The sequence below is a fragment of the Schistocerca cancellata genome, chromosome 2 (assembly GCF_023864275.1).
Source record: "Schistocerca cancellata isolate TAMUIC-IGC-003103 chromosome 2, iqSchCanc2.1, whole genome shotgun sequence".
Classification (NCBI taxonomy): Eukaryota; Metazoa; Arthropoda; class Insecta; order Orthoptera; family Acrididae; genus Schistocerca; species Schistocerca cancellata.
Window position 1 is genome coordinate 1095847207 of NC_064627.1, and position 27084 is coordinate 1095874290.

At 41.1% G+C, this 27084-nt stretch overlaps 1 protein-coding gene across 1 annotated transcript in view; it reads left to right on the forward strand.

Annotated features, from left to right (window-relative positions):
• The first annotated feature begins 329 nt into the window (after positions 1–329).
• Positions 330–27084, forward strand: part of LOC126163111 (centrosomal protein of 162 kDa) — a 217310-nt gene continuing 190555 nt past the window's right edge. The window contains exons 1-3 of the mRNA XM_049920034.1: positions 330–470; positions 13983–14339; positions 23720–23867. Coding sequence (XP_049775991.1) covers positions 429–470; positions 13983–14339; positions 23720–23867 — 547 coding nt within the window. The 5' untranslated portion in view covers positions 330–428. The remainder of the gene's footprint in view (positions 471–13982; positions 14340–23719; positions 23868–27084) is intronic.

Here is a 27084-nt window from a genome sequence, read left to right on the forward strand (position 1 = left end):
AGGCAGTTCATACATATCTGGTAATATTTATTTTAATTAGTAATTTTAAAATAAGCCCACGGTTCTATAAAGAAGGTGTAATTATATCGATTAATTAACAAAATTTTCTGTGATGATATTGAGTTTCAATAATTTCTTATTTATTTGCCTTAGAAAACATTGTTTTGTAGTTTTTGATTGTTAAATAGCGTATCCACGCTGATATAAATAAATAAAGGAATTTAATAAAGTTGAAACTTCGGTTACGTATCATTTATACGTTGGCTGCACTGTGATTTGACACACCTGAAAAAAACTGTAACAACGACCGGCTTTTGTTTACTATCTGTTTAATTTTGTGGTTCGAACGTAGATTAGTAATTTTAGTATAGAATGGTTGTAGTTTGTGTTTTTGTATATTGTTGAGGAAGTAATTGACGCGGTTACAAATGTCTGACTTTGAGGAGCAATTCCAGGCGTTCCTGCGTGAGGTAAACTAATGCACAAGTGAATAGTTAATTTGACATCTGTTTGTTTACAGGTTTTCACCGATCAGTACCTGACAACAGGATGTTGTAATTGCTGTTTTGATGATATTGTCGTTTTAATTCGACGTTTTTCAGTCGATATTACAAATGCAAACTAATTTTTTTGTGTAATATCTTCTTAATACCGGTATTTGTCACGACGCCAAAAGCCGGAAATCATCATTTGCGTATTTAGTTCACTACAGTTTTCGCATGAGATAAATTAGATACTGAGATTTGTAAATTGTTTTATGGAACAATTGTTAAGCACACTCTCGCAGTTGTTACGATATCGCTAGTTATAGTTTTCATTCAGCTCGCATCACTTAATATTGTATTGACGCTGTTGAGTGCAAACTTCGGGAACAGAAAAACAGAATAATATAATTATGTGAAATATTACTGGAAACTCGAATCTACTGTTTGTACGTATACTGCATTGTAAAATAGAGTGGCGTGCGATGTACGAATCGTCTATTCATTGTTGACTGAATATTGTTGTTAATAGTTTCCTTAAAACAGAAGCGGTGTAGGGTAAAATTTCCTTGTTTTCTTATTCATATTATTGATATATTGTAGAACATTTTCCAGTATGTGTACTGTGGCCCAGTTAAATGGACAGGGTCGATACAAATGAATTTTGTGAACATTGTAAATCATATAGCGACCTTAAATACTTCTAATGTTTCCCACCATCCCAGGATTCGCCTGAAATTACTTTGAAAATCTTATATCGGTGTATTCAGATAGACCATGAACCTCTGTTCTCCAGAATCCTAGATCAGAGTCTTAAGAACTAAACTAAATCATTCACTTCATGTTTAGCGCCAGTGCTCATTTGTTTTCACATATGAGGAACAAATTAGCTTGGCAACATTAAGTAGTAATGCACTCTTCATTGATTTTCCTGTAAAAATCTATGCACTGTATATTTTTGTCGCGATTTTTTTTATTAGCCCGTATTGTGATTTCTCCAAGTAATCTTTGGGTGTTGTGATTTATTCAAAAGGTTTTGACTACCTATTTAAGTAAATATGCTTTAGGCATGTCTTTCTTCTCTTTCAACAATTTATTGAACAGTTTGGATCTCTTATAGAAAATGCAGTTTTGAACTTTTAGTTTGTTTTTCCTTCATAAATGTAAGTCCAAACTGGCACTTATTTCATGAACAGGGATGTATTAAACTATTTGTGACATACTTAGCCTCTTTTCTGCAGTATCGACATTAGTGTCCATTTTTTGCGCATTTGATCCCCAGGGAAGATTCCCATAACTAAGAACTGAGCGAACATACAACCAGTAGGTCACCACAAGGCACCGGCTGTTACACACTGAAGGTGAGACCCCAATACCCCATAGCAGTATTACGAGAAGAATAGTCTCCACTCACCATATAGCAGAGATACTGAGTTGCAGATTGGCGCAACAAAAAGACTGTCACAATATAAGCTTTTGGCCAATAAGACCTTTGTTGAAAATAGACGACTCTCTCTCTCACACACACACACACACACACACACACACACACACACACACACACACACTAGAAAAACAAAAAAGAAAACTCCCAAACCACCCACCACAAACACCCCCCTCCCACCCCTCCCGACAAGAAACTGCCAACAAATCAAAACCACAAAATAAATGAAAATCAAACATGTCTTAGAAACCAACATAAACTGCAACAAAAAAATTCCTCTACAACATAATCATGAAACAGTTCCCCCACCCACCTAAATCCACAACTCGGCTGACCCCTTTCACCTGTACATACCAAACCCCCTCAACTAACCACCCTTGTCCTGCATATCTTTCCCACAGTTCTCAGAAAGACACGATAATTCCCAGGGACGCTCTTCTGCCAGCAGCATTCATCTAAATGAGATTGCAGATTAGAAGAGCACCTCTTCCACCTGTCTGTCTGATTTAACCCCCACCCCCTCCACCCCTCGTACCCACCTCGGTTTCATAATTTTTAAACTCTAGACTGTGGTTCACAACTAAATGGTCAAGACCCCTTTAAGATGAAAAAGCATCTGAAACTTCAGTACTCCCCTCTTCGATATACTCTTCAATCAACCCCACAAATTCCCCACTAGTACGGCCCTCCAAAAACCCTGAAAACACAGCCCCCACCCCACCCCCAAAATAACAGCCCCTCACACCTACAAACCAGCCAGAGACTTACCCTCCCTTACTTCCTCTTCCCAAACTGCAACTCAGTGATCTCAATCGCCATCCCCGGCTCACCCGACGTACCCCTATACTTCACAAACTCAGAACACACCCCCCCCCAGTACTGCATCTAATGGAGCACCAGACGTTATCACACTGACACCGCCACATGTACCCATCCATGGCCTGAGATGCCAGATCTCTGGTCAACTTCATGTTCTCGTGGCAAATACTGCGCTTCACAATCTTGGCAATCAGTCCAAATACCTGGAGGAATTTAATAATGGACAACATGTCCTCCACATCTCCGACCGCTACATGGCACTGTTTACTTTATTGTCATATCCATACCTAACAACAGAAGCCACACAATAAATTAAGCATCTTACCGCACCACAAGCAGCAACCAATAACATCTAAAAAAATGCCAAACACATAAACAGAAAACATTAATTGATAACTCACTGAAAAAATTTCAGTCCTTAAATGCCGAACACTGCCAATGACTTCACTCATCCGACACCAAAGCTCAAATGAACCCAATACTGTACATTACACTCAGCACGTGCATCCAACACAACAATCTCATCAACTAAACTCCATGCCGTGATGACATCAAACACCACAACCACCTTACGTCACGTGTCAAAGCAGATAGGTGGAATCAGATGCTTCCATTGGTCCCCTTAATGTTGTTTATCTTGCTGTACCTGGAAAGAGAATTCTTTAAGCCCCAGAACCTATTAAGTTTAATTTTTGATCACTGCCAGTTTGTGACTGGAAAACATTGTTCCATATTATTAGTTTTCACATGCAGTGTGCTCGAATGTGACCTTAATGGATAAACAGAAATTGAAATTGGTGAAAACAGCTAACAGCTCTCATGTCAATTAGAATACTGGTGTAGTTATGTGCAAATCAATTTCTAACAGCAGGGAAACAAATTAATATCCAAGCCTACTTATGGATGAAAATTCTCCCAAAAGTTTATGTAAATTCATCTGTGAAGACTGTTTTAAACAACATTATTTCAGACATTGTAGAAAATATTGTTGAATATGCTGCCAAGACATTATTAGACTATTGCTTTAATCTCTCAGCATCTAGAAGTCGTATCCTGTAAGCTTCAGAAGCCGTGTACTGTAGTTACATTTATGGATGAAATTAACCCCAACAGATTTTGTAAATTCAGTACTGATTTTAACATTATTTAAGGCATTGTTGAAAACAATGTTAAAACATTGTCAAAATGTCTTTGCAATATTTGTGAAGCAATATATATTTTCTTTCAACTGTCAGTTTCTCTCTGTCTTGTGATTAGCTTTTTCCTGGAAAGTTTTGTAGCTGAACTAATTAGAGTTTTATTTGCTTTCCTGGAAAGTTTTGTGGCTGAACTAATTTGTGTTTTATTTTCTTTGTGAAATGAACCAAGACGTGTCTGATGTTTTTTGACACTTGAGATGGTGTTGTCATAAGCCTTCGTCATTTTACTGTGGTAAAAGTCAACTTCAGCCAGTGAAAGAAATATCATTTTGGACAAAAAACATTTAAAACTTAAATCTGAACTTCACTTTACAGGAGATACCCAAATTGGTTTATACCAGAATGCCCTGCTGATGAAAACATTTCAATTCCTGCCAAATACCTACTGTAATCTATTTGGGAAAACAAGTATAAAGTTAAGAATGGTTGACATTTCTTACATTGAAAACTTGATACCGTCAATTAATGAAGTTTTCATACCTGGCCAGTAGCTTTATCCCAGATGAAGACAAGAATTTACTCATAAGCCACTACAGCCCCAGGATGAGTAAGAATCAATGTCTGCTGATTCTATGGATGCAGTTGACACTTGCTACATATTGAATCCTTCACTGTTTTCTCTTGGAGTTTTACCTTTAAAGTTTCAATGAATTAGCAAAAGGCATTCCATGGGTTGCATAAGACAGAAAGTTCAGAAAGCACAAGGTTCCATCACCAAGGCTACAGCAGCATATGCTGGTGTGATTCCACTGTTGTGAAAATACAATTGATGAAGCAATGCCAGGAATGTAAGGCTATGGACATTTTAAATAATGAATTAAAAATTAAAGCACATACAATAATGGAAACTGCTGGATGGAGCAGTACATAGTATAAGGGAAAGGCAACCACTCACCTATTGCAGATCGAAGCTTGGAGATGGTAACACATAACAGAACACAGCATTCACATTAGCTTTTGAGCACTATCTCTTTTTCGATCAACAGTACACACAGCCACATAGACAGTCTAAGGGTCAACAGAAACATCCGATCTCACGCGTCGGCTTTGACCCGTGACGTAAGGGTGTTGTTGTGTGTGACGTCATTACGGCGCGGAGTTTGGTTTGTGAGTGTGGCGTGTTTGTAGATGTTGCCTCGTTGACGTTACCTTAGTAGGAGTTTTAGGGCCTGTAATATATAGTTTACCTTTTTACTGTACTTTTTGTTTTAACGTCGTCTATGAGGCTTTTATCAGTTTGCCATTAGATTGTTCAATCTTTATGGTCTATATGTTTTGTCGCTACTCGTTATGTCTAATGAATCAATATTGTTTTTTTTCTTTTTTTTTATTTGTTTCTTTTTTTTTATCTTTTGATTGACCTACACATTGATCTGTAGCATAGCCCTGAATACGAGGTTAGGTTGGAAGTTTTTTTTTTTGGCGGGGTGGTCAGGGGGGGGCGCAGCCCCCCCCCTGCCTGGCCTTGAGTACCACTTGTTTATTATTATCTTTGTTTGCTATCAATGTTAGCAGATTGTTCTTGTGAAACCTTTGTGTGTGTTGTTTTTCTATGTGTTTTCGTCTTTGTGATACGTATGCAACGTTTTTATATCCGCCATATTGGAATTGTCGTTTATGGTCGTTTCCGCCATATTTGTGACGTCATGGGTCAAAGCCGACGGGTTGGATCGGACGCTTCTGTATTTCCCAGTCTAACACACATTCATGTGGTCACAGCAAGACTCGTGCCATGACCACAGAGGTGTGTGTTTGGGCGTCTGTTGTAGTGTTTGTGAATGTCTTGAAAAAGAGATAGTGCTGAAAAGGTAGTGTGAATGTTGCTTTCTGTTGTATGTTACTGTGCTCTACGCATCAATTTACTATACATGAGCGGTTGCCTCTCCTTTATTTTACGCAAAAATTAAAATAAATCATTCCAACGAAGTTCAGATTATGAACCTGGCTCCTAGCAGTTGGTGTATAGAACAGCAGAAGAGTTTAGTGTTTCTGCATGAATGGTGAAGCAGGTAAGGAATCTACAGACAGAGGGTGGCATCTTGGCAGCACCTGCAAAGTGGTAATGAAAAAGAGTGATAAAATCAAACATGAAATCCCTGGGCTGTTCTAAGATGATGAATTTTCTCAGCTGTCCCCATGCAAAAATTATTACATAGCAGCAAGAGTGGATGGTGAAAATTTTGTAACCAGAAACACCTCTTACTTTGTAACTTGAAAGAAATTATCATTGGCTATTGTAAGCAATATGGCAGTGAGTTGGGCTTGTCAAAATCTTGTGAACTCCAGGCAAAGTGGTGTTTTACAGTTGGTGCTGATGATATACAATCAGTTTGCATACTGTATGGTTGCACGGAGTGACCGTGCAGTTATAGGTGCCGTGTCATGGATTGCGCGGCCCCTCCCACCGGAGGTTCGAGTCCTCCCTTGGGCATGGGTGTGTGTGTTGTTCTTAGCATAAGTTAGTTTAAGTAGTGTGTAAGTCTAGGGACTGATGAACTCAGCAGTTTGGTCCCTTAGGAATTCACACACATTTCAACATTCATTTATTTATTTTTTCCATATTGAATGTGTAATACAACAAAATGCCAAATTGATGTCAGCTGCAACATCTATCAAAGTTGATGACTACAAGGAACTAATGAAGAAAACTGTGTGCTGTTTGGAATCAAAAGACTGCATACTGCAACACTATGAACCATGTACAAGAAAACCTGAACTGAAATGTTGTTCGACAGATGCTTTCAAAGAATATGATTCAGAAGAAATGATAGTTCTAATACAAACAGTGGGGCCATGCTGATAGAGATACACAAGAGGTGCGCCGTGCAACTGTAAAAGAGTTTATACAGCAACTGGTTCAAAAAAATCATGTTCTGGCAAGCCACCATTCTGTTTCAAAACACCAAAGTGCATCTCTGAGGCACCTGGAAGAAGTTCATGTGGTTGGTGAAGTGATAATTTCAATTGATTTTGCTGAGAACTATTAATTTACCATTCAGGGTGCTATTCAAGGGTTTCTTCGGGAGAACAGCCAAGTCACATTATATCCCTTTGTGGTTTACTATGGTGGTGAAAAACTACAGAACATCACTACCTGTATTTTTAGTGACTGCTTTTGTTGTGATACCATTGCACTTCATGTACTACTTTAGTGTTGGATCTGTCCCCCAATACAAGGATTTCAAGAATTCATGTCTACATGAAAAAGACATAGGTATTGCTAGTGACTGGGATATCCTTGAGGGTTTCATTTGCCTTCTTTACTAAGAGTTCTGTTGTTTTACCAGTGACTAAAATGTTGGGCGTCACTGGCAGGAAAAAAAAATCCTACCTCAGCTTTCAAAACATTCACTCAATTCTAGCTAATAAATTAAAAAATATTTGTAAAAATTGTTCCTTAGTAGTCCCTCTTAATGATTTCTGTTGTTATGAACTTTTGAACTGAAACATTTCATTCATGTGTAACTCCCGTGGATGCAAAAACATACTGCTATGTTAACATGAAAAAGACACAAGACGTATGATTTTTAGTCCTGTGGAAAATCCTTACAGTTCAGCCAAATGCCTTGTAATCTCAACATTATTTTAACTATAATGTAGAATAGTTTGAAACTAACTTTTCAGTTCTATTGCCATTACCAGGGTTGTTATTGTTATTATTATTATTATTTACTACTACTACTGCTACAGTGGCAGCAGTAGTAAAAGTACTACCAGTCTTAACTTCATTCGTTCAGGTCAGTATAACTTACTCACGCTGTCAGTGTCAATTGTGGATGAATCACAAGCTAACTCTTGTGGAAACATTACAAGCTAATAGGATAGATAAAAAAATCTACTCACCAAGTGGCAGATAGAAAACACATATTTAAAAGGTATTACATTTGAAAGCTTTCAGAGCCAGTGGCTCCGTCTTCTGGCAGAGGGGATGAGATCTCCATATCCCGTCTGGTAAGTTTCCCCTGACCTGGGGTTCTGGATGACTTTTCCTAAATTTCACCAGTCCTTTTCCTTCATCCCTCTTCCTTCCCCTTCAACCCACTGCCACAGGCTCCGAAAGCTCACATACATAATACCTTTTATATATGTGTGTGTTCCTGCCATCACTTGGTGAGTAGATTTTTTTATCTATCCAATTACATTATTTTTTCAAAAATTGATTACTTTCATTTACAAGCCAATAGGAAGCATAAACTTTCGTTGCTGTGTCAACTCAACATTATGACGCTGTAATTGGTTCGCCCACTGACACAAATAAGAAAACAGTCATAAATTTATATTATAATGAGACAAAAGGTGGATTTGACACAATCAATCAAGTAGTGAGGAAATTTTCAACTGAGAGGGAGGGCTTCAAGAGTGTAATAAGCAACAGCTTTTTCTTCAAGAATTGGTACTACAGCGCACGAAACCATACACTGAAGAAAGGGCTGTAATTATTAGAGGACTCTAGAAGTGCGGGGTTTCAGGCATATTAGGTGTTCTCAGGGGGAATATGTAGGGGAAGATGTCATTTGTGTTGTCGTGAAAGCCAGTCAAAAGTATTGAAGTACAATAAAGTGAACAAAACACCAGTCATTTGCAACAGCTGTAAGAGATACACATGCAGTAAACCCAACAATAAAACAGTTAGGCTATATCTTCCAAGTGTGAAGACATTTCCAAAGAAAGTTATGAATAATGATACCAGAACCTATGTAATGTAAACTGCTGTATTTAACGTAAAGTATGTGTAATATTTTTGAATTATAATGAAGTGTTCTTCAGTAACTCTGTAATGACTTTTACTACCAATGTAGAGAGATACTGCTCAAAAAATAAGACTAAATAAATTTAAATTGTGAAAAATGTGAAAAATACTAAATGCATTTTTGTAGTGTGTGCTAAAAGAAATTTACTGTTTCTGGACCATTATTACACATCAGCAGCTTTTGATTCAATATTTTTTTTAAAAAATAAAGGTCAATAAAAATTAAAGAAATCTTAATTATAAAAGTTTTTTGTGGTGGGCACAAAGTACCCTCCCCTCTTGGTACTTCACGTTATGTAAAATACATTGGTACTGTAAGAATTAAATGTGCTCACAGATGATGATGTGCTTCTCCATAAGAAAGTATCAATGCCAGAAGATAGTATCGATCTGCAGAAAGACCTGCAGAGTATTGATGAATTGTGCAGGCTCTAGCAGTTGACTGTGAATGTAAATAAATGTAACATATTGTGCATACATAGGAAAAGAAATCCACTATTGCATAACTCCACTATTGATGCCAAACTGCTGGAAACAGTATCTGCCATAAAATATCTAGGAGTAACTGTCCAGAATGACCGTAAGTGGAACGACAACATAAAACAAATGTCAGGAAAAGCAGATGCCAGACTCAGATTCATAGGAAGAGTATTAAGGAAATATATCTCATCGATGAAAGAAGTGTCTTACAAGGCACTTATTTGACTGGTTCTTGAATATTGTTCATCAATCTGGGATCCTTACCAAGTATGACTGGTAGAAGGGACATAGAAGATGCAACAAAGAGTGGCACATTTCATAATGTCATTGTTTAGTCAGCACAAGAGCATTACAGAAATGCTCAACAAACTCGAGTGGCATATGCTATAGGAGAGGTGTTGTGCATCATGGAGAGGTTTACTATGGAAATTTCAAGAGAGCACTTTCCGTAAGAGTCGAAATATATTACTTCCTCTCATATGTGTCTTGTGAAATGACCATGATTAGAAAATCTGAAAAAATTAAAGCTAATACAGAGGCTTACCAAGCCTGATTCTTCCCATGTGCCATTTGTGAGTGGAACAGGAAAGGGGGGTCAGTCAGTAATACCAGAAGTACCCTCTGCCACACACAATCAAGCTGCTCATGGAGTATGATGTAGGTTTAGATGCAATGAATTACACTGGAAGTACAATGACGATAGTCACAACAGAGCTTGAAGTCTGGAAGTATACAGGGTTCATTCTCCACTGGCAGATGTTACAAGAGAGGCATTGTACATCACAGAGGGATTTACTATTGAAATTTCAGGACAGCACTTTTCAGGAGGAGTCGGACAACATATTACTTCCCTCCTCATACATCTCAGGTATTGACCATGAGGAGAAAATGTGAAAAATTAGAGACAATGCAGAGGCTTACTATCAGTCTTCCCACACACTATTTGCGAGTGGAACAGGGTTGGAGGGATCAGATAGTGGTACCAAAAGCCCCCTCCACCACACAACATTAGGTTGCTTGCGGAGTATGATGTAAATGTAGATGTACTTAAGTTGCTAACATAGCTAGTTCCTTCTTAACTATTTTACTAATGCTGTAAAAATTCTTTTGTTTATTCCTTTCATCATATTAATAATGAAAGATCATAGTGTAATGATTATGTTGCTACTGTGACAATACTTCTGTAATGTTCCACATCTGGTGCAACCAGTGGATAATGTTTCTAAAGAACCCCTCGAAAACCGGTATGTTACAAGTATATTAATCATGTGAGCAAACTCAATCATATCAAACAGAGGCTATGTGATACCGGTAGTCCAGCAGGACTACAATTCACTCACAGCACAGTTTTGCTTTAATGCCACAAAGACTCATCATCCAAACTTCAAATACGCAGCAAGAACTTGCTGGCTTCACAAATAGACATTTGTGGTCATACACGAAATGAACCACTTCATCTTCTTGTTATGTAGTTAGGTAACAAGTTAAAATGGAGTCAAGAAGCAGCACAAGTATGTTTTGCGTACACGAGTTTTTATCACTGTGTTGGGTTTCAAAGTCAAGTGTATTAGCATATTTTGTGTCTTTTTTGGCAATGTCTTTCATTTAAATGTAGTATTTACTCAGTGAAAGTAAACACTAAGAATATTGTGTAAAGTACATGGCCACAAATATCTGAAGAAGCTAGGTATTCTTGCACTAAGAAGCTAGGGATTCTTGTACTCACTTCCTAGGACATGCACTCCTTAATGGTTGTTAATACTAAAATAAGTTTCAAATTAATTCTGAGTCACAGTACAAGGTAGACAAATAATTTCCATGGACGATTTTTCCTCTTTGTCCATGGTTCACAGCGCGATTCTGTAGTTGGTGCAAGTTACATCAACATACTCCCAATAGGCATAAAAGTAAGACATTGGTAATTAAAAAAAAATTGAAGTGTACATTAGTTGTGACTTCCTCTCCAAGTGACTTGATTAAAGAATTGACAGTTCATTTTACCCGCATTGTTGGTTATAGACTGGCGTCTGTTGTACCACATACTGATAACATTTGTTCTGTGATAAATATGATTTGGGACATGTAGAAGTCAACCTAGCATCAAGAGATTTCTATTGAATATAATTGCAGGAACAGCAGTTTAAAAGAAGAGCAGAAGCTTCAATCTTGCTAATTTTAGTGTTTTATAAGAGCCTGGTGTGAGCACAGATAATTGCCCAGTTTAATGCTTTAACAGTAGTCAATTATTTTTGCAGCCTCCAATAATTTACCCTCATTGTTAATATAGACCTTGACCCATTCTGCAATGCTGTAGTCTTTCCTTAGTGATGTAATTCACAGGTAAATAAATGTGACTTTTGACTATGACATTGCATTTCATCTTTATGTTACTATAGTAACTAATTTTTGTCATGTTGAAAGAGGAAGTAAAACACTCCTGTTCAATGTATCACAGTGGACAATTATACAGTCTCATAAATGTGTGTATTCCAGCAACTTAGCGTGTGGCAAAGAGGCACATAAAAGCAACTCGTATCAAATTTTCTTGCTTTATTTGGAAACAGTTTTGAGATTCTTGAAGGTAGAATTAATCTTCTATCCTGCAGTTGGCATTCAGAAGTGGTATACACCGAATGCTCTACAGTAGATGGACAAACCGGTTTTGCCGACACACATGTAAGGTGCAGTGAACTACACTCCCTGCCAAACAGATACAGTTTATTCACTGCAGAATTGGTGGCCTTCGATCAAGCCTTCCTTCACATTCATTCTTGCATTGACGAGACATTCTTAATCAGCAGTGACTCCCTGAGTAGTCTTCAGGCTATCAACTGGTGCTACCCTCGACACCCATTGGTTGTAACTGTACAGAATCTCCTTTCTGACCTCCATCGAGGTGGACTCATCTTTGTCTGGACTCCAGGTCACATTGGGATCCCAGGGTACGAACATGCTGACTAGTTGCCCAAGTTGGCTACCAAGATTCTGACTTCCAAGATTGGGGTACTGGAACTGGACCTTCATTTGACACTCTGCCACCAACTATTGGAGGCTTGGAACATGGAATGGAGTGTCTTGGTTTCTCTGAGCAAACAATCTACAGTAAAGAGGACCATGACCATGTGCCAGTCTTGGTTTCATGCTTCTTGCCAGGAACCTACTGCTCTGTCAGCTTCACATTGACCACACTTAGTTGACCCACAGCCACATCCTACGATGTAAGGATTCACCTCTGTGTCAGTGTGGTGCCCGTATGACAGTAGCCCACATCCTGCTGGACTCCCGTAATTTGACCACATTACAGAAAAACCTGAAACTTGCTGATGCACTGCCTGTGGTGCTAGCAGATGACACCAAAGTGGTTGATCTGGTTTTATGTTTTACCCGTGGAGGTCGTTTCTACTCCTCTCTGTGAGATAGAGCACATTGGCCTCAGAATGAAATTTTCACCTTGCAGTGGAGTGTGCGCTGACACAAAACTTCCTGGCAGATTAAAAGTGTGTGCCGGACCAAGATTCGAACTCTGGAGCTTTGCCTTTCACTCTACCGACCGAGCTACCCGTGCACGACTCATGACTCGTCCTCACAGCTTTAATTCTGGATAGCACTCACCCACGAAAGGCAAAGGTCCCTAGTTCAAGTCTTGGTCCTGCACACAGTTTTAATCTGCGAGGAAGTTTCACATTGGCCTCGTTGGCTGCTTGAGGGATCGGAGGGATGTACTGTCGCCTGCTGCAACCCAAGGGGCCAACGGCTGTGGGATCTTGCTCGGTGGTCTGGCCTGTCTCCTGGCCTTCTCACCTCTTTAATTTTTCTTTTTCTTTTCCATCTGTCTTTTGGTAATGGATAGTGAGGAAACAACTGTCAGATGCAGAGGGTACGTCTCCCATTGTGTAACATGTCCTGGGGGCCTCCATCTGCTTCCTGGTCAGAGCAACTCACCCACCTTCACGCTCTTACCCATCTGTCACTTCTACTGGCATCTATCTCTTGGTTTTATTTATTCTCGGCTACAACCATGTACATCAAGATTTGTCTTCTGTGTCCTTCCTCTCTGAGGACTCTTCCTGTCTTGACACATATAGAATGGGGGGACTGATGACCTCATAGATTCTCTCTTTAATCCCATCAATCCAATCATTCTGCATTAGACTGTGTACCATTATTGAACTTCGTGATAGATTAAAATTTCATACCGAACCGGAACTTGAACCCTAAACCTTGCTTTTCATGGGAAACACTTGCCGACCGATCTCTCCAGGCCCAATTCACTTCCCATTCTCATAGCTTCAGTTCTGCCAGTAACCTTCTTTTCTCTCCAAACTTCACAGCTCTCCTGTAGACAGTTCAGTACTAATGGAATGGAACATACCACAGCGAAATGGCTTAGCCACAGCCTAGAGGAAGTTTCAAAAAAGCCCACACTCTGTTGCCATGTGAAAGATTTGATCTGGAACCAATCCGTAGGCTGTGGCTAAGCCATTTCACTGCAGTATCCTTTCTTTTGAGGAATACTGGTCCTGTAATGTAAGCAGATGTTCTGCTTAGTCTGGAAAGTGGGACAGGGGTGGTGCAGAATTGAAGCTGTGAGGGTAGTTCATGCATCACACCCAGTTGTATTAGTCAGTTAGAGCACTGCACATGAAAGGCTGTGAATGAGACCCGACTCAGTGCAGAATTTAAATCTGTTACCAAATTTCATGCTGGAAATGCATTTTCCTGCCCTGATACCTTAATTAACAACTAGTTACATTTATTTTATTATCATTACTACTACTACTACTATAATTATCATTACTTTTTTGCAGCCACTGTCATCAGAGGAATCATCAGGAGCAGGACCGAGCACAAAGGAAGATGTTCAGCCAGCTCAAGCAAATCGAAAGTTTTTCTGGATGAAGCCCAGAGCACTTGAAGATGTGGAAGGAAAGGACTGCAGTAATGGAGAGAGGGAAAAGCAGAAGGCAGAGCAGCAGGAAGGAGATATGTCAGGGGACCTGGTGAGGCCAAACATCCGGCTCAAGGTGCCAGGCTCGGAGGCTGCAGCAGGGGCTGAGGCGGCTGGGGCCCGCACTACGCTGCAGCTGAACCTGGACCTCCTTCCGCGCTCACCAGAGGCGTCCTCCTCCACAGCAGACTTTGTCAGGAAGGAGCAAATGTTCCAGGTGAGCATGGCTCTTGGAAAAGAAATGACATGCGCAGTTCAAATCTCTAAAATACTACATACTGCGGAACATCCCAAACCGTTTAACGGCTCTTAAGTAAGCAGTTTGTGAGTATACAGTTTATATTTCATGGTCTTCATTTATTCTGATCTAATATTTAACCCTCTCTTCATTAGAAGAGAATGGACGGGAACAGAGAGAGAGAGAAGTATGGTTGTTGGTCAATGCAAGGACTCATTGCACTTGTACAAGCACTGACATGCAGTCAATGTCTTACAAGCAAACACAGTTGGCTATTCCATGCCATTGGTGTATTTGTGGGACAGCACATCACCAACACCACAATCTGATGTATCCCCCCACCCGGGCAGTCCACAACTCTCTTTCGTGGATACGTGTGTGGTGAGCACAGGACCCCAAGCTCGTGCAGCTCTCTTTCCTTTCCGGCTTGCATACCTTTCCTTTCCACATCCCTCCCTCTCCCCGATTCTTCCGCCCACCCCCTTCTTCCTCTCTTTTCCTCTCTTCGGGAGCGTGTTTTGTGCCAAAGTCGGGAGACGCATGCTTGTGAACAATTGAAGTGGTTTCTCTTCTTTTATCTCTACAATGTAATGTATCTGTCCTTAATTTGTCCTTCTCTTTCCTTGGTTCTTCTCTTTACCTTCTTCTCCGTTGCGGTGTTTGAGAATTCTTCTCTTCTCTCTGTTTCTTTGTTCCTCCCTTTTTCTTCCTTTCCTCCCAGTGTGTGTCTGAACGCCAACCCACGTGTAGCCGGTGACAGGGCTACGCGTAATTCCCTGCCGCGGGTAGACAAGTAGGACACAAATGTACCACCTGGTAAAGGCCAGGCCCAGGGAGGGAGGGGTGATTATCCAAGCTGGTACTTCCTGAATGTGCCAATTGGTCCCTCCATCCATTTCTCGGGAGGTGTAACATGGGGTATGGACAATCATCTAAGGTGGGAGTGCCCTCAGAGAGGGCCCCCACTATGAAGGAGTGTGCCATCGGAGGCGCCAGTAATCATCGGGGATACTTTTGCAGAGGTTTCTTCTACTTCTACAACTTCTGCCCACAAGAGAAAGCTAGATTAGTCTCAGCCACAGAAAATTCGTCCATCAGAGCCAAAGTTCCTAGTTGTTTCTCGGTCTGATGAAGATTAAGACTTCTCAACAGTAAACCCTTTTATTATTCAGAAAGGTGTGGACACAATTGCAGGTCCTGTAAAGTTTTGTTCCCTGTTATGAAATGGCACCTTGTTGTTAGAAACAGACAGTGCCCTCCAGGCACAAAAATTGCTTTGAACTACACTGCTACACACCATCCCTGTCTGGATTTAAGCGCATCACACTTTAAACTCAATCCCCTCATTGCATCAACTGTATGAGCGACCAAGCTGCCTCCTCTAGAGATTGCCCTATGATGAACGAATTATTGAGGAAATCAGAGTGAAGAAAAAGGTGTCTTACCTTTGCTACTCATAAGTTATTCATCAGTAGCAAGCTGACTGTGCTCCCAGCAGGTAAATATAGCACTGTCCTCGCCTCTCCTCGACCTACTAAGGAGGTAGCCACGCAGACTTGAGATCTCACCTTCAGCGCCACGGTCGTTAGATCAGCCAGCCCAGAGATCGCCCATTCAACCTCCCCACTATCCCCCGCTCACTCTCAGGCTCAACCATCATCGGCTCATGCTAAATCACAGCCCCAAAATCGGACGCCTGGACTTCCAAAAAAGACCCTACTCTTGAAGATTCTTTATGTACCAAGACCTCACAACCATCAACTCCTCCTTCATCTCAACATCCTGCTTCCATGGAGTCTTGTAAGAAAAACAGTTCCTCTACTTCTCTGCCACAGCACTGTCTCTTCCACAGCACCACCCAGCAGTAGCCACCCTCGGCCATCTTCCGTGTCACTGAGACGCACTGCTGGCGGCCGATCAACCAGCTGGTCACTGGTGGCAGAAGCTGCCCCCGAACAACCAGTGGATCAGGATCTTCTGCCCCTGGCTGAATGCCATTCCACACCATTGGCCACCGGCTCTCAGCGTTCACTGAGGTGACAGCAAATGTGGTGAGATTTTTCCCTTTTTCATCCACCTTATGTCTATCATCTGTTGAAATATCTATAAAATTTGCTCCAGTCAGGGTGAACCGTTGATCCTCTTACGATCCTACTCCCCGGTCATATTCTGTCTTCAGGAAACAAAGCTACGTCTCCATGATCACTTTGTCTTCCCTCATTTCCAATCAGTTCAGTTTGATCTCCCCTCTATTGCTGGCGTTCGGCACATGGGGTCTTATGATTGTTCTCCATGATACTATCCATTATCACCCCATCCACTTACACAGTTCCTTCCAAGCTGTCGCTGTATGTCTTTCCCATTCTGGATTCACCTTCTCTCTTTGCACCATATACATTCTATTGTCTGCACCAATGGCAGGAGTCCATCTCCTTCATCTCCTTGGTCAGTTCCCATCCCCCCCCCCCCCCCCCCCCCTATTCGCTGGTTGGGGCTTCAATGCTTACCACCCACTTTGGGGATCTCTGCGTCCTTGTCCGGGAGCCTCCCTATTGATTGACCTCTTCCACCAAGACGCTGGAAGTTTTCCCAAGCCAATTAGACACTTTTCTCCTCTCTAGTAACATTTGATGACCATCAATTTTGCTAGCATCGACGATCAGATCACTCATGTTATGAAAGTTATTCTTAAAGCTGCAGAATGTTCAATACCTTGTACCTCCCCTTTGGCCCAGCACTCCCCAGTTCCTTTGTGGAACAAGGCATGCGTTTTCCGCCATCATCCTATGGTGGCCAACTATATCCGCTATAAGCAGTTACGTGCGCGATGCCTTCGCATAATATGTGATAGCAAGAAGGCAAGCTGGGATTTCATTGCCAGCTCCATTAATACCTTCACTTCCTCAATGGTTGTTTGGAGTTGAATCCAACAGATATTTGACACATCCAGTTTTTCCCTGACCTCTGGGCTAACTGTCGCGCAGGATACCTTAGTGGACCTGGTCGCAATTTCTAACTCATTGGGTCAACACTTTGCTGAGATATTGAGCCCTTCTAATTACCCACTAGCCTTTCTCCTGAAGAAATGGGTAGTGGAAGAGCTACCTCTCAAAATCACGAAAGCTATAATGTTGTTTTTTCTATGCAGGAACTCGGACATTCACTCTCCTCCTCTCGCTCTTCTGCTATGGGACCGGTGGTATCCACGTCCAAATGTTGCTGCATCTATCATACCCTAGTCTGTGCTACCTCCTTTGACTTTGGGTCAACAGTACCTTTTCCAGAAGATGGCAGGAAGCTATCGTTGTTCCTGTTCCGAAACCTGGAAAGGACAAACATCTCCCCTCCAGCTATTGGCCAATACCTCTCACGACAAGTGTTTGTAAGGTTTTCGAGCGTACGGTAAATTGTTGTTTAGGCTGGTGGCTGGAGTCCCAAAACCTTTTAACAACTGCCCAATGGCGTTTCCAAAAGTATCATTCCGCAGTCGACCATCTTGTTGCTCTCTCCACTTATATCATGAACAACTTTCTCAGGAAACGCCAAACGGCAGCTATATTTTTTGTTCTGGAGAGGGCCTACGATACCTGTTGGAGGACGGTCATCTTTTCCATACTGTTCTCTTGGGGCTTTCGAGGTTGGCTGCCCCATTTCATCTGTGAATTTATGAAAGAGTGCACATTTAAGGTGCAGGTGAACACTACTCTATCCTGTACTTTCTCAAGAAAACGAGGTGCGCCAGGGCTCCGTGCTAAATTTTATAGTGTTTGCCATCGCCATAAATCCAATTATGGATTGTCTTCTTCCCGATGTCTCGTGCTTCGTCTTTGTTGACAATGTTGCAATCTGCTACAGCTCCTAACGGACAAGCCTTCTTGAACGACATCTTCAAGGATGTCTCGATCACCTCCACTCATGGAGCGTTGAAACCAGCTTCAGATTTTCTCCCAGTACAACCGTCTGTGTAAATTTTTGGTGTTGTATGGAGTTATATCCATCTTCCCTACATCTAGGCCCTGTTGACCTTTCATTTGCGGACATAGCCAAATTCTTGGGACTTATGTTTGACAGAAAACTATGCTGGTCTTCCCACGTTTCCTATCTTTTGGCTCACTTTCCGCAAACCCTCAACACCCTCCGTGTTCCGAGGGTACCTCCTGGGGAGTGAACCGAGTGGTCCTCCTCCACCTATATCATGCCTTAGTGTGCTTGAAATTGGACTATGGAAGCATAGTTTACTCCTCTACATGGCCGTCTATTCTTCCGCGTCTAGATTCTGTCCACCATCGTGGATTGCGTTTTGGATCTGGAGCTTTTAACACTATCCCCATGGGCAGCCTTTACTCTTAGACTGCTGAACCTCTGCTGTCCAATCACCGAGTGCCCTTTTGAGTCGGATCACTGGCAAGCGTTAAATCTTTGCTTGGAAATCTGTGCCTTGGAAATGGATACTGATAGACATTTGCGTGAGCATTAATGGTGGGCTTAAATCCTGCCCAAATTATAAGTGATCCATTTGATTCCTTAACTATGACTATGGATGTAGCACAGCCCAATGGCTAGACGGTACTGGAAATACAATGCCCGTACTTTGCAGCCTATCTAGTCCAGCTTTAACTTGCTTGTGAAAGGCAAAAGGGACTGGATGAGCTGTACAAAACATGGGTGCTGTTGATTGTTTCAAGGATACATGATCCTGGGACCCTATTGCAAAACCTTATGTGGGTTGTGTTAACAGTTGTTTATACAGGATGTATCAGAAAGAATCATCCAGTTTGGCACATATATATTTCTGAAACTAATAAGCATATACAATGAATTTTGTTCTTTGATGAGTAGAAAACTCAAAGTGTTTTTTTTTTTGTTTGTTTTGTTTTGTTTTTTTGTTTTTCTTCATTGATATGAACTGAAATGCAGGAGGATCTGCAGCGAATTGACGCATGGTGCAGGGAATGGCAATTGAATCTCAATGTAGACAAGTGTAATGTGCTGCGAATACATAGAAAGAAAGATTCCTTATCATTTAGCTACAATATAGCAGGTCAGCAACTGGAAGCAGTTAATTCCATAAATTATCTGGGAGTATGCATTAGGAGTGATTTAAAATGGAATGATCATATAAAGTTGATCGTCGGTAAAGCAGACGCCAGACTGAGATTCATTGGAAGAATCCTAAGACAATGCAATCCGAAAACAAAGGAAGTAGGTTACAGTATGCTTGTTCGCCCACTGCTTGAATACTGCTCAGCAGTGTGGGATCTGTACCAGATAGGGTTGATAGAAGAGATAGAGAAGATCCAACGGAGAGCAGCGTGCTTCGTTACAGGATCATGTAGTAATCGTGAAAGTGTTACAAAGATGATAGATAAACTCCAGTGGAAGACTCTGCAGGAGAGACGCTCAGTAGCTCGGTACTGGCTTTTGTTGAAGTTTCGAGAACTTACCTTCACCGAGGAGTCAAACAGTATATTGCTCCCTCCTACGTATATCTCGCGAAGAGACCATGAGGATAAAATCAGAGAGATTAGAGCCCACACCTAGGCATAGCAACAATCCTTCTTTCCACGAACAATACGAGACTGGAATAGAAGGGAAAACCAATAGAGGTACTCAAGGTACCCTCTGCCACACACTGTCAGGTGGCTTGCGGAGTATGGATGTGGACGTGGATGTGGACGTGGATGTGGATGTGGATGTAGACGTAGACGTAGACATGCCAAGCATTTCTGTTTTTGCACATCTGCCGACGATGTTGGTGGTGGATCACTAACTGCCGACTCCCCTGTAACCGGACTGCTGGATCAGTGGGTACTTGGTAAATCAGATAACGACATGACTGGAAGTTATTAGTTGATTGTAGAGCACAACAGTGACTAATACTACTAACAGTGTTGACACCAGAAGAATTGTGGAACAGCTCCATCAGAAGACTTCGGAGATTTCACACTAACTTCTCTATCAGGTGAAAGATGTATAATAACATTAAGGTTTAATGAGTTGACTTAAGATGCGCCACACTGTTTAAAGAAAAAATCGCCACTTGCCTGCTAAGCATTGTAAGTCAGCCTCCCATGCCTTATGTTGCTTAACACATTGGTTAAATTTCAGGATGGTTGCAACTATGCGGGTTGGTGAGTGTAATAGTTAGTCAGCGAACCACAAAAATCAGAAAAGCTCAAACTACTGGGGCCCAAGAGTGGGCATACTTTCTGCACCACTTTGGCAGTCTGGATCAGTTACTTGACTTGCTTTCAGTGAAGAATGGGCTGTTGTTGGGTTTTGCAGCAGATGTAACAGCAATTACTGCTTTTGCTGTTTGAATTCTCATTGCTATTCATGCTGCTGCAGAAGTTCCCACTGTTTTTCATGCTGTTGCTGCATTTGTTGTTGCTGTTGCGGCTGCAACTGCTGCAGTCACAAATTCAGTCCCTGCTGCAGTGGAATAGTTGGATGGTGAGAAAGTTCTTATTGACACATTTCTATACTACACTATATAGACAGAAGACAGTTTATGTCGACTCTTACTGAAGGTAACACAGAGACCGACGGAACAAACTTTGGGTTGCTGATTTCGATGACGGCTAACCAGAAACAAATCCAAAGCATAGCAAAGTTATCTTAAGCATACGGCATTAGTCCAGAAAGCAATCCAAATTAAAAACATAAGACAGGCAGGGTCAAAACTCTACTGATCCAATGGCATGTAATTAATGCTTCAGTGAACTAATAAGGCTGACCTTAAAGTGTTGGGCCCCAGTATTTAAGGGTAGTCTTGAGTCCATGGGTGGCTCCATGTGACGTGCTGGATGCATTGATACCTCAGCAGGAGCAACCTGCAGCTGGAACATGTAGCACAAGTAACTCTGATGTGTTCTCAGTATTGATACCGAGGCTGGGTGGTGAATCTGAATCGCTGCTGAATACTAAAGCTACCCTTTCACAAAAATTTGAGAACACTGTAAACATTATCGTCCTCCCGAAAGCTCTGATTGACTTCCATTGATTACCATTCCACCTCCCACCCCCCCCCCCCCATAAGAAAATTACCACAGTGTTATACAAGAAAATAATTACTTCAGGATACTATGAGGGTCACTCCAAAGAAATGCACATTATTATTATTTTTTTAATCCATCTTTTATTCTACATGTTTGGAAGTTTTACAGTGTGGAGGTACATCCTTTAGGAGCAATATTTTCATTTCTCCACATAATTTCCATCCCTCTCAACTGCCTTACGCCATCTTGGAACTAGCGCCTGTATACCCGCACGGTAAAATTCTGGGCCAACCTGTTGGAGCTACTGTTTGGCAGCATGCACAAGGGAGTCGTCATATTCAAACCTTGTTCCACGAAGAGAGTCTTTCAGTTTCCCAAAGAGATGATAGTCACATGGAGCCAGGTCAGGAGTGTAAGGCGGGTGTTTCAGCATTGTCCATTCGAGTTTTGTGATTGCTTCTATAGTTTTTTGACTGACATGTGGCCGTGCATTGTTGTGCAACAGCAAAACATCTTGCTTTTGCCAATGTGGTCGAACACGACTCACTCGAGCTTGAAGTTTCTTCAGTGTCGTCACATATGCATCAGAATTTATGGTGGTTCCACTTGGCACGATGTCCACAAGCAAGAGTCCTTCGGAATGGAAAAACACCTTAGCCATAACTTTTCCAGCAGAAGGTGTGGTTTTGAATTTTTATTCTTGGGTGAATTTGCATAATGCCACTCCATTGATTGCCTCTTCGTCTCTGGTGAAAAATGATGGAGCCATGTTTCATTACCTGTCACAATTCTTCCAAGAAATTCATCTCCACCATTCTCGTACTGTTCCAAAAGTTCATTGCATACCGTTTTTCTTGTTTCTTTGTGAGCCACTGTCACCATCCTGGGAACCCACCTGTCACAAACCTTTTTTAACACCAACACTTTCAGTATTCTGCAAACACTTCCTTCCCCTATCCCAACGTAGCGTGACAATTCGTTCACTGTGATGCGTTTGTCAGCAATCACCAATTCGTTAACTCTCTGCACATTGTCTGGAGTGTGTGTAGTACGAGGCCTGCCACTGCGAGGACAATCCTCAATATTGCTGTGCCCGCTTTTATCACACAACCTGCTTGCCCACAGACCAACTGTACTGCGATCGACAGCAGCATCTCCATACCCCATTTTCAACCTCTTGTGGATGCTTCCCACTGTCTCGTTTTCGCAGCACAGGAATTCTATGACAGCACGTTGCTTCTGACGAACGTCAAGTGTAGCAGCCATCTTGAAGACATGCTGTGACGGCGTCACTCACGGGAACAGGTTGAACTAAGTTTGAAAACAATCGGGAAGGATGTATCTACACACTGTAAAACTTTCACACATGCAGAATGAAAACTGTATTTTTACAAAAATAGTGTGCATTTATTTTGGAGTGACCCTCGTATCAAATAATATTTAAAGTTACACTGATGCAGTCTCCTAGAATGAGGATGTAAAGAAGTGCCATAATAATGCAGGAAGTTGCATCTTTAATGTATGAATTTTTACACATGACTCCTTATATATTGCTTATTGTGTTTTCCTTTCTTATGGTGTTTAGACTACTGCCATTAGTTGATCAGAACTTACAATGCAAAACCAAGTGCTGTGTCAGCTACAATAAAACCTGTGCCTAACCGTAGACGACATACTGTATTGGCATTGTTTGAACTGTAACTGATATTGAACTTGGTTTTATATTCTGAGTTCTGATCAAATGATTGCAGGAGTCAAAACATCTTAAGAAATGCCCGCATCTCGTGGTCGTGCGGTAGCGTTCTCGCTTCCCACGCCCGGGTTCCCGGGTTCGATTCCCGGCGGGGTCAGGGATTTTCTCTGCCTCGTGATGGCTGGGTGTTGTGTGCTGTCCTTAGGTTAGTTAGGTTTAAGTAGTTCTAAGTTCTAGGGGACTTATGACCACAGCAGTTGAGTCCCATAGTGCTCAGAGCCATTTGAACCATCTTAAGAAATGAAAGTACATTAAACGATCTAAACGGAATCATGCATAAAAATTCACATTGATCATAGACTCACTCAAGAGAGTTCACTGCTTTCATAAGTTAATATGTATGGTGAAAAGTTGTTGCACATGCTACACAGTCATTAATAATGTAATGTAAATTACACTGGTGGAATAAAGTAGGGTATTTTATAGTATTGCCTTTTCATGATTATTTCCAAAGCACCTTGTTTGATGCATATATATTGATATATTTGAACAGCTATGGAAATTGCTTATTGACACAAGAGGTTACTTTCATCGAGTGTAAGAATTGAAAGGACATTGTGCTGATGAAGTTTTGCTTCAGCATTGTAATGTTCCACTTTATAATGCAGGAGCGAGGAGGGGGAGGAGGAGAGGACGAAGACGGAGAAGACAATGTGGAAGCTGCGGAGGCGGACGGAGATGAGACGGATGAGGAGATCAGCAGCATCCTCGAGGAGATGAGCCGCCTGGCCAGCAGCAGTGGGCTCTCGCATGAAGGTCAGCAGCTGCTCTCTGCTTCTGACAGCGTTGCGCGTGCTGTTTATGTGGTTATTCAGCTTAATCTGAAATAGTAATGCTGTTTCATTCTTCTGTTAGGTTTTTATTTCTTATTAATAGCCAAGAGTGAATAGCTGTTATTTTTCACTTTTTTATCCCCTTTTATACCTATGTAACAGTGTATTGCAATCACTAAAAGCCACATCTACTTTATTTTTTTATATTTATGTAGAGGTCCCCATGTATATGAACAATGCTTGCTCAGTATACTATAATTTAAACATCTGCCTACTACGAGAGAAACATGGTAGTGGTATCTGAGTGCTGCTGTGTCATGGTAATTGTCAAACACTTTCTTTACAGCACAGATTTTTAAAATAATACATGAAATAAAATCTCGAGATTCTTGCCACGTTGGTTCAGAGTTCAGAAGACATATACTCTTTCCCATCTTCTAGTAGAGTTGACTTTGTTTTTATTTTCACTACTGCTTGTATTCATCGAACATCATTACATGACCTCTAGTACAATGTAACTGATATACATTAATGTATGTGGGCTATCGCAGTAAGAGCTTACAGTGGTAGCTACATATCCTTACTGTGTGTGTGTGTGTGTGTGTGTGTGTGTGTGTGTGTGTGTGTGTGTGTCTGATGACGATCGATGAACACAATTGGCAATGGAAATTTAAGCTTTTCTTAAACAGCAGCAGATGTAGTGATTTATGATACACCTACAAATTATTTTTGACTGCCATTTTCTAGGTTTACAGTTAAACATTAAATATGGTGGAAGCTGCCAGCAAAGTTGTCACTGAAGTGTTGAATAAGCTGCATTCTGGTAACACTATTGAACACAACAGATAGGAAGAAAGTTAGCTATATAGAAAGTATATAAGCCCCAAGCAAAAAGGTGGGAATTTAAGGAGATGGGACCTGGATAAACTGAAAGAACCAGAGGTTATAGAGAGTTTCAGAGAGAGCATTAGGGAACCATTGACTAGAACGGGGGAAATAAATACGGTAGAAGAAGAATCGGTAGCTTTGAGGAATGAGATATTGAAGGCAGCAGAAGATCAAGTTGGTAAAAAGACGAGGGCAAATAGAAATCCTTGGGTAACAGATGAGATATTGAATTTAATTGATGAAAGGGGAAAATTCAAAAATTCAGCAGGCAAAAAGGAATACAAACGTCTTGAAAATGAGATCGATTGGAAGTACAAAATGGCTAAGCAAGGTTGGCTAGAGGACAGATGTAAGGATGTAGAAGCATGTATCACTAGGAGTAAGATAGATACTGCCTACAGGAAGATTAGAGAGACCTTTGGAGAAAAGAGAACTATTTGTATGAATATCAAGAGCTCAGATGGAAACCCAGTTCTAAGCAAAGAAGGGAAAGCAGATAGGTGGAAGGAGTATATAGAGGGTCTATACAAGGGCTATGTACTTGAGGGCAATATTATGTAAACTGAAGAGGACATAGATGAAAATGAAATGGGAGACATAATACTGCGTGAAGAATTTGTCAGGGCACTGAAAGACCAAAGTCAAAATAAGCCCTGGTAGTAGACAACATTCCACTACAACTACTGATAGCCTCGGGAGTGCCAGCCATGACAAAACTCTACCATCTGTTGAGCAAGATGTTTCAGACAGGCGAAATGCTCTCAGATTTCAAGAAGAATATAATTATTCCAATCCCAAAGAAAGCAGGTGTTGACGGATGTGAAAATTACCGAACTATCAGTTTAATAAGTCACGGCTGCGAAATACTAACATGAATTCTTAACAGATAAATGGAAAAACTGGTAGAAGCCGACCTCAGGGAAGATCAGTTTGGGTTCCGTAGAAATGTTGGGACACTTGAGGCAATACTGACCCTATGACTTATCTTAGAAGATAGTTTAAGGAAAGGCAAACCTACGTTTCTAGCATTTGTAGACGTAGAGAAAGCTTTTGACAATGTTGACTGGAATACTCTCTTTCAAATTCTGAAGGTGGCAGGGGCCAAATACAAGAAGCAAAAGGCTATTTACAATTTTTACAGAAACTGTACTGTAGTTATAAGAGTCGAGAGGCATGAAAGGGAAGCAGTGGTTGGCATGGGAGTGAGACAGGGTTGTAACCTATCCCTGATGTTATTCAATCTGTAAATTGAGCAAGCAGTAAAGAAAACAAAAGAAAAATTCGGAGTAATAAGAAATAAAAACTTTGAGGTTTGCCGACGATGTTGTAATTCTGTCAGAGACAGCAAAGAACTTGGAAGAGCAGTTGAACGGAATGGACAGTGCCTTGAAAGGAGGATATAAGATGAACATCAATAAGAGTAAAATGAGAATAGTGGGAATGTAGTCGAATTAAATCAGGTGATGCTGAGGGAATTAGTTTAGGAAATGAGACACTTAAAGTAGTAAAGGAGTTTTGCTATTTGGGGAGCAAAATGATGGTCAAAGTAGAGAGGATATAAAATGTTGATTGGCAATGGTGGCAATGGGAAGGAAAGCGTTTCTGAGGAAGAGAAATTTCTTACATTGATTATAGATTTAAGTGTGAGGAAGTCATTTCGGAAAGTATTTGTATGGAAGTGAAACATGGACAATAAATAGTTTAGACAAGAAGAGAATAGAAGCTTTTGAAATGAAATGTGGTGCTACAGAAGAATTCTGAAGATCAGATGGGTAGGTCACAGAACTAATGAGGAGGTACTGAATAGAATTGGGGAGAAGAGAAATTTGTGGCACAACTTGACTAGAAGAAGGGATGGGTTGGTAGGACATGTTCTGAGGCATCAAGGGATCACCAATTTAGTATTGAGGGGCAGTGTGGAGGGTAAAAATCGTAGAGGGAGACCAAGAGATGAATACACTAAGCAGACACAGAAGGATGTAGGTTGAAGTAGGTACTGGAAGATGAAGAAGCTTGTACAGGATAGAGTAGCGTGGAGAGTTGCATGAAACCAGTCTCTGGACTGAAGACCACAACAACAACAATAAGCACCATGTAGAGAGCAGCTCTATATGGTGCTGATGAACTCCAGTTAACTAACTTACTACCTACTTGTTGGGTTCAACAGTGTTACCAGAACACAGCATATTCAACACTTCAGTGACAACTTTGCTTGCAAGATTGCACCATATTTAATGCTTAGTTGTGTAAGCACCATGTAGGGAGTAGCACTGTATAGTGCTGACAAACTCTAGTTAACAAACTTTGTACCT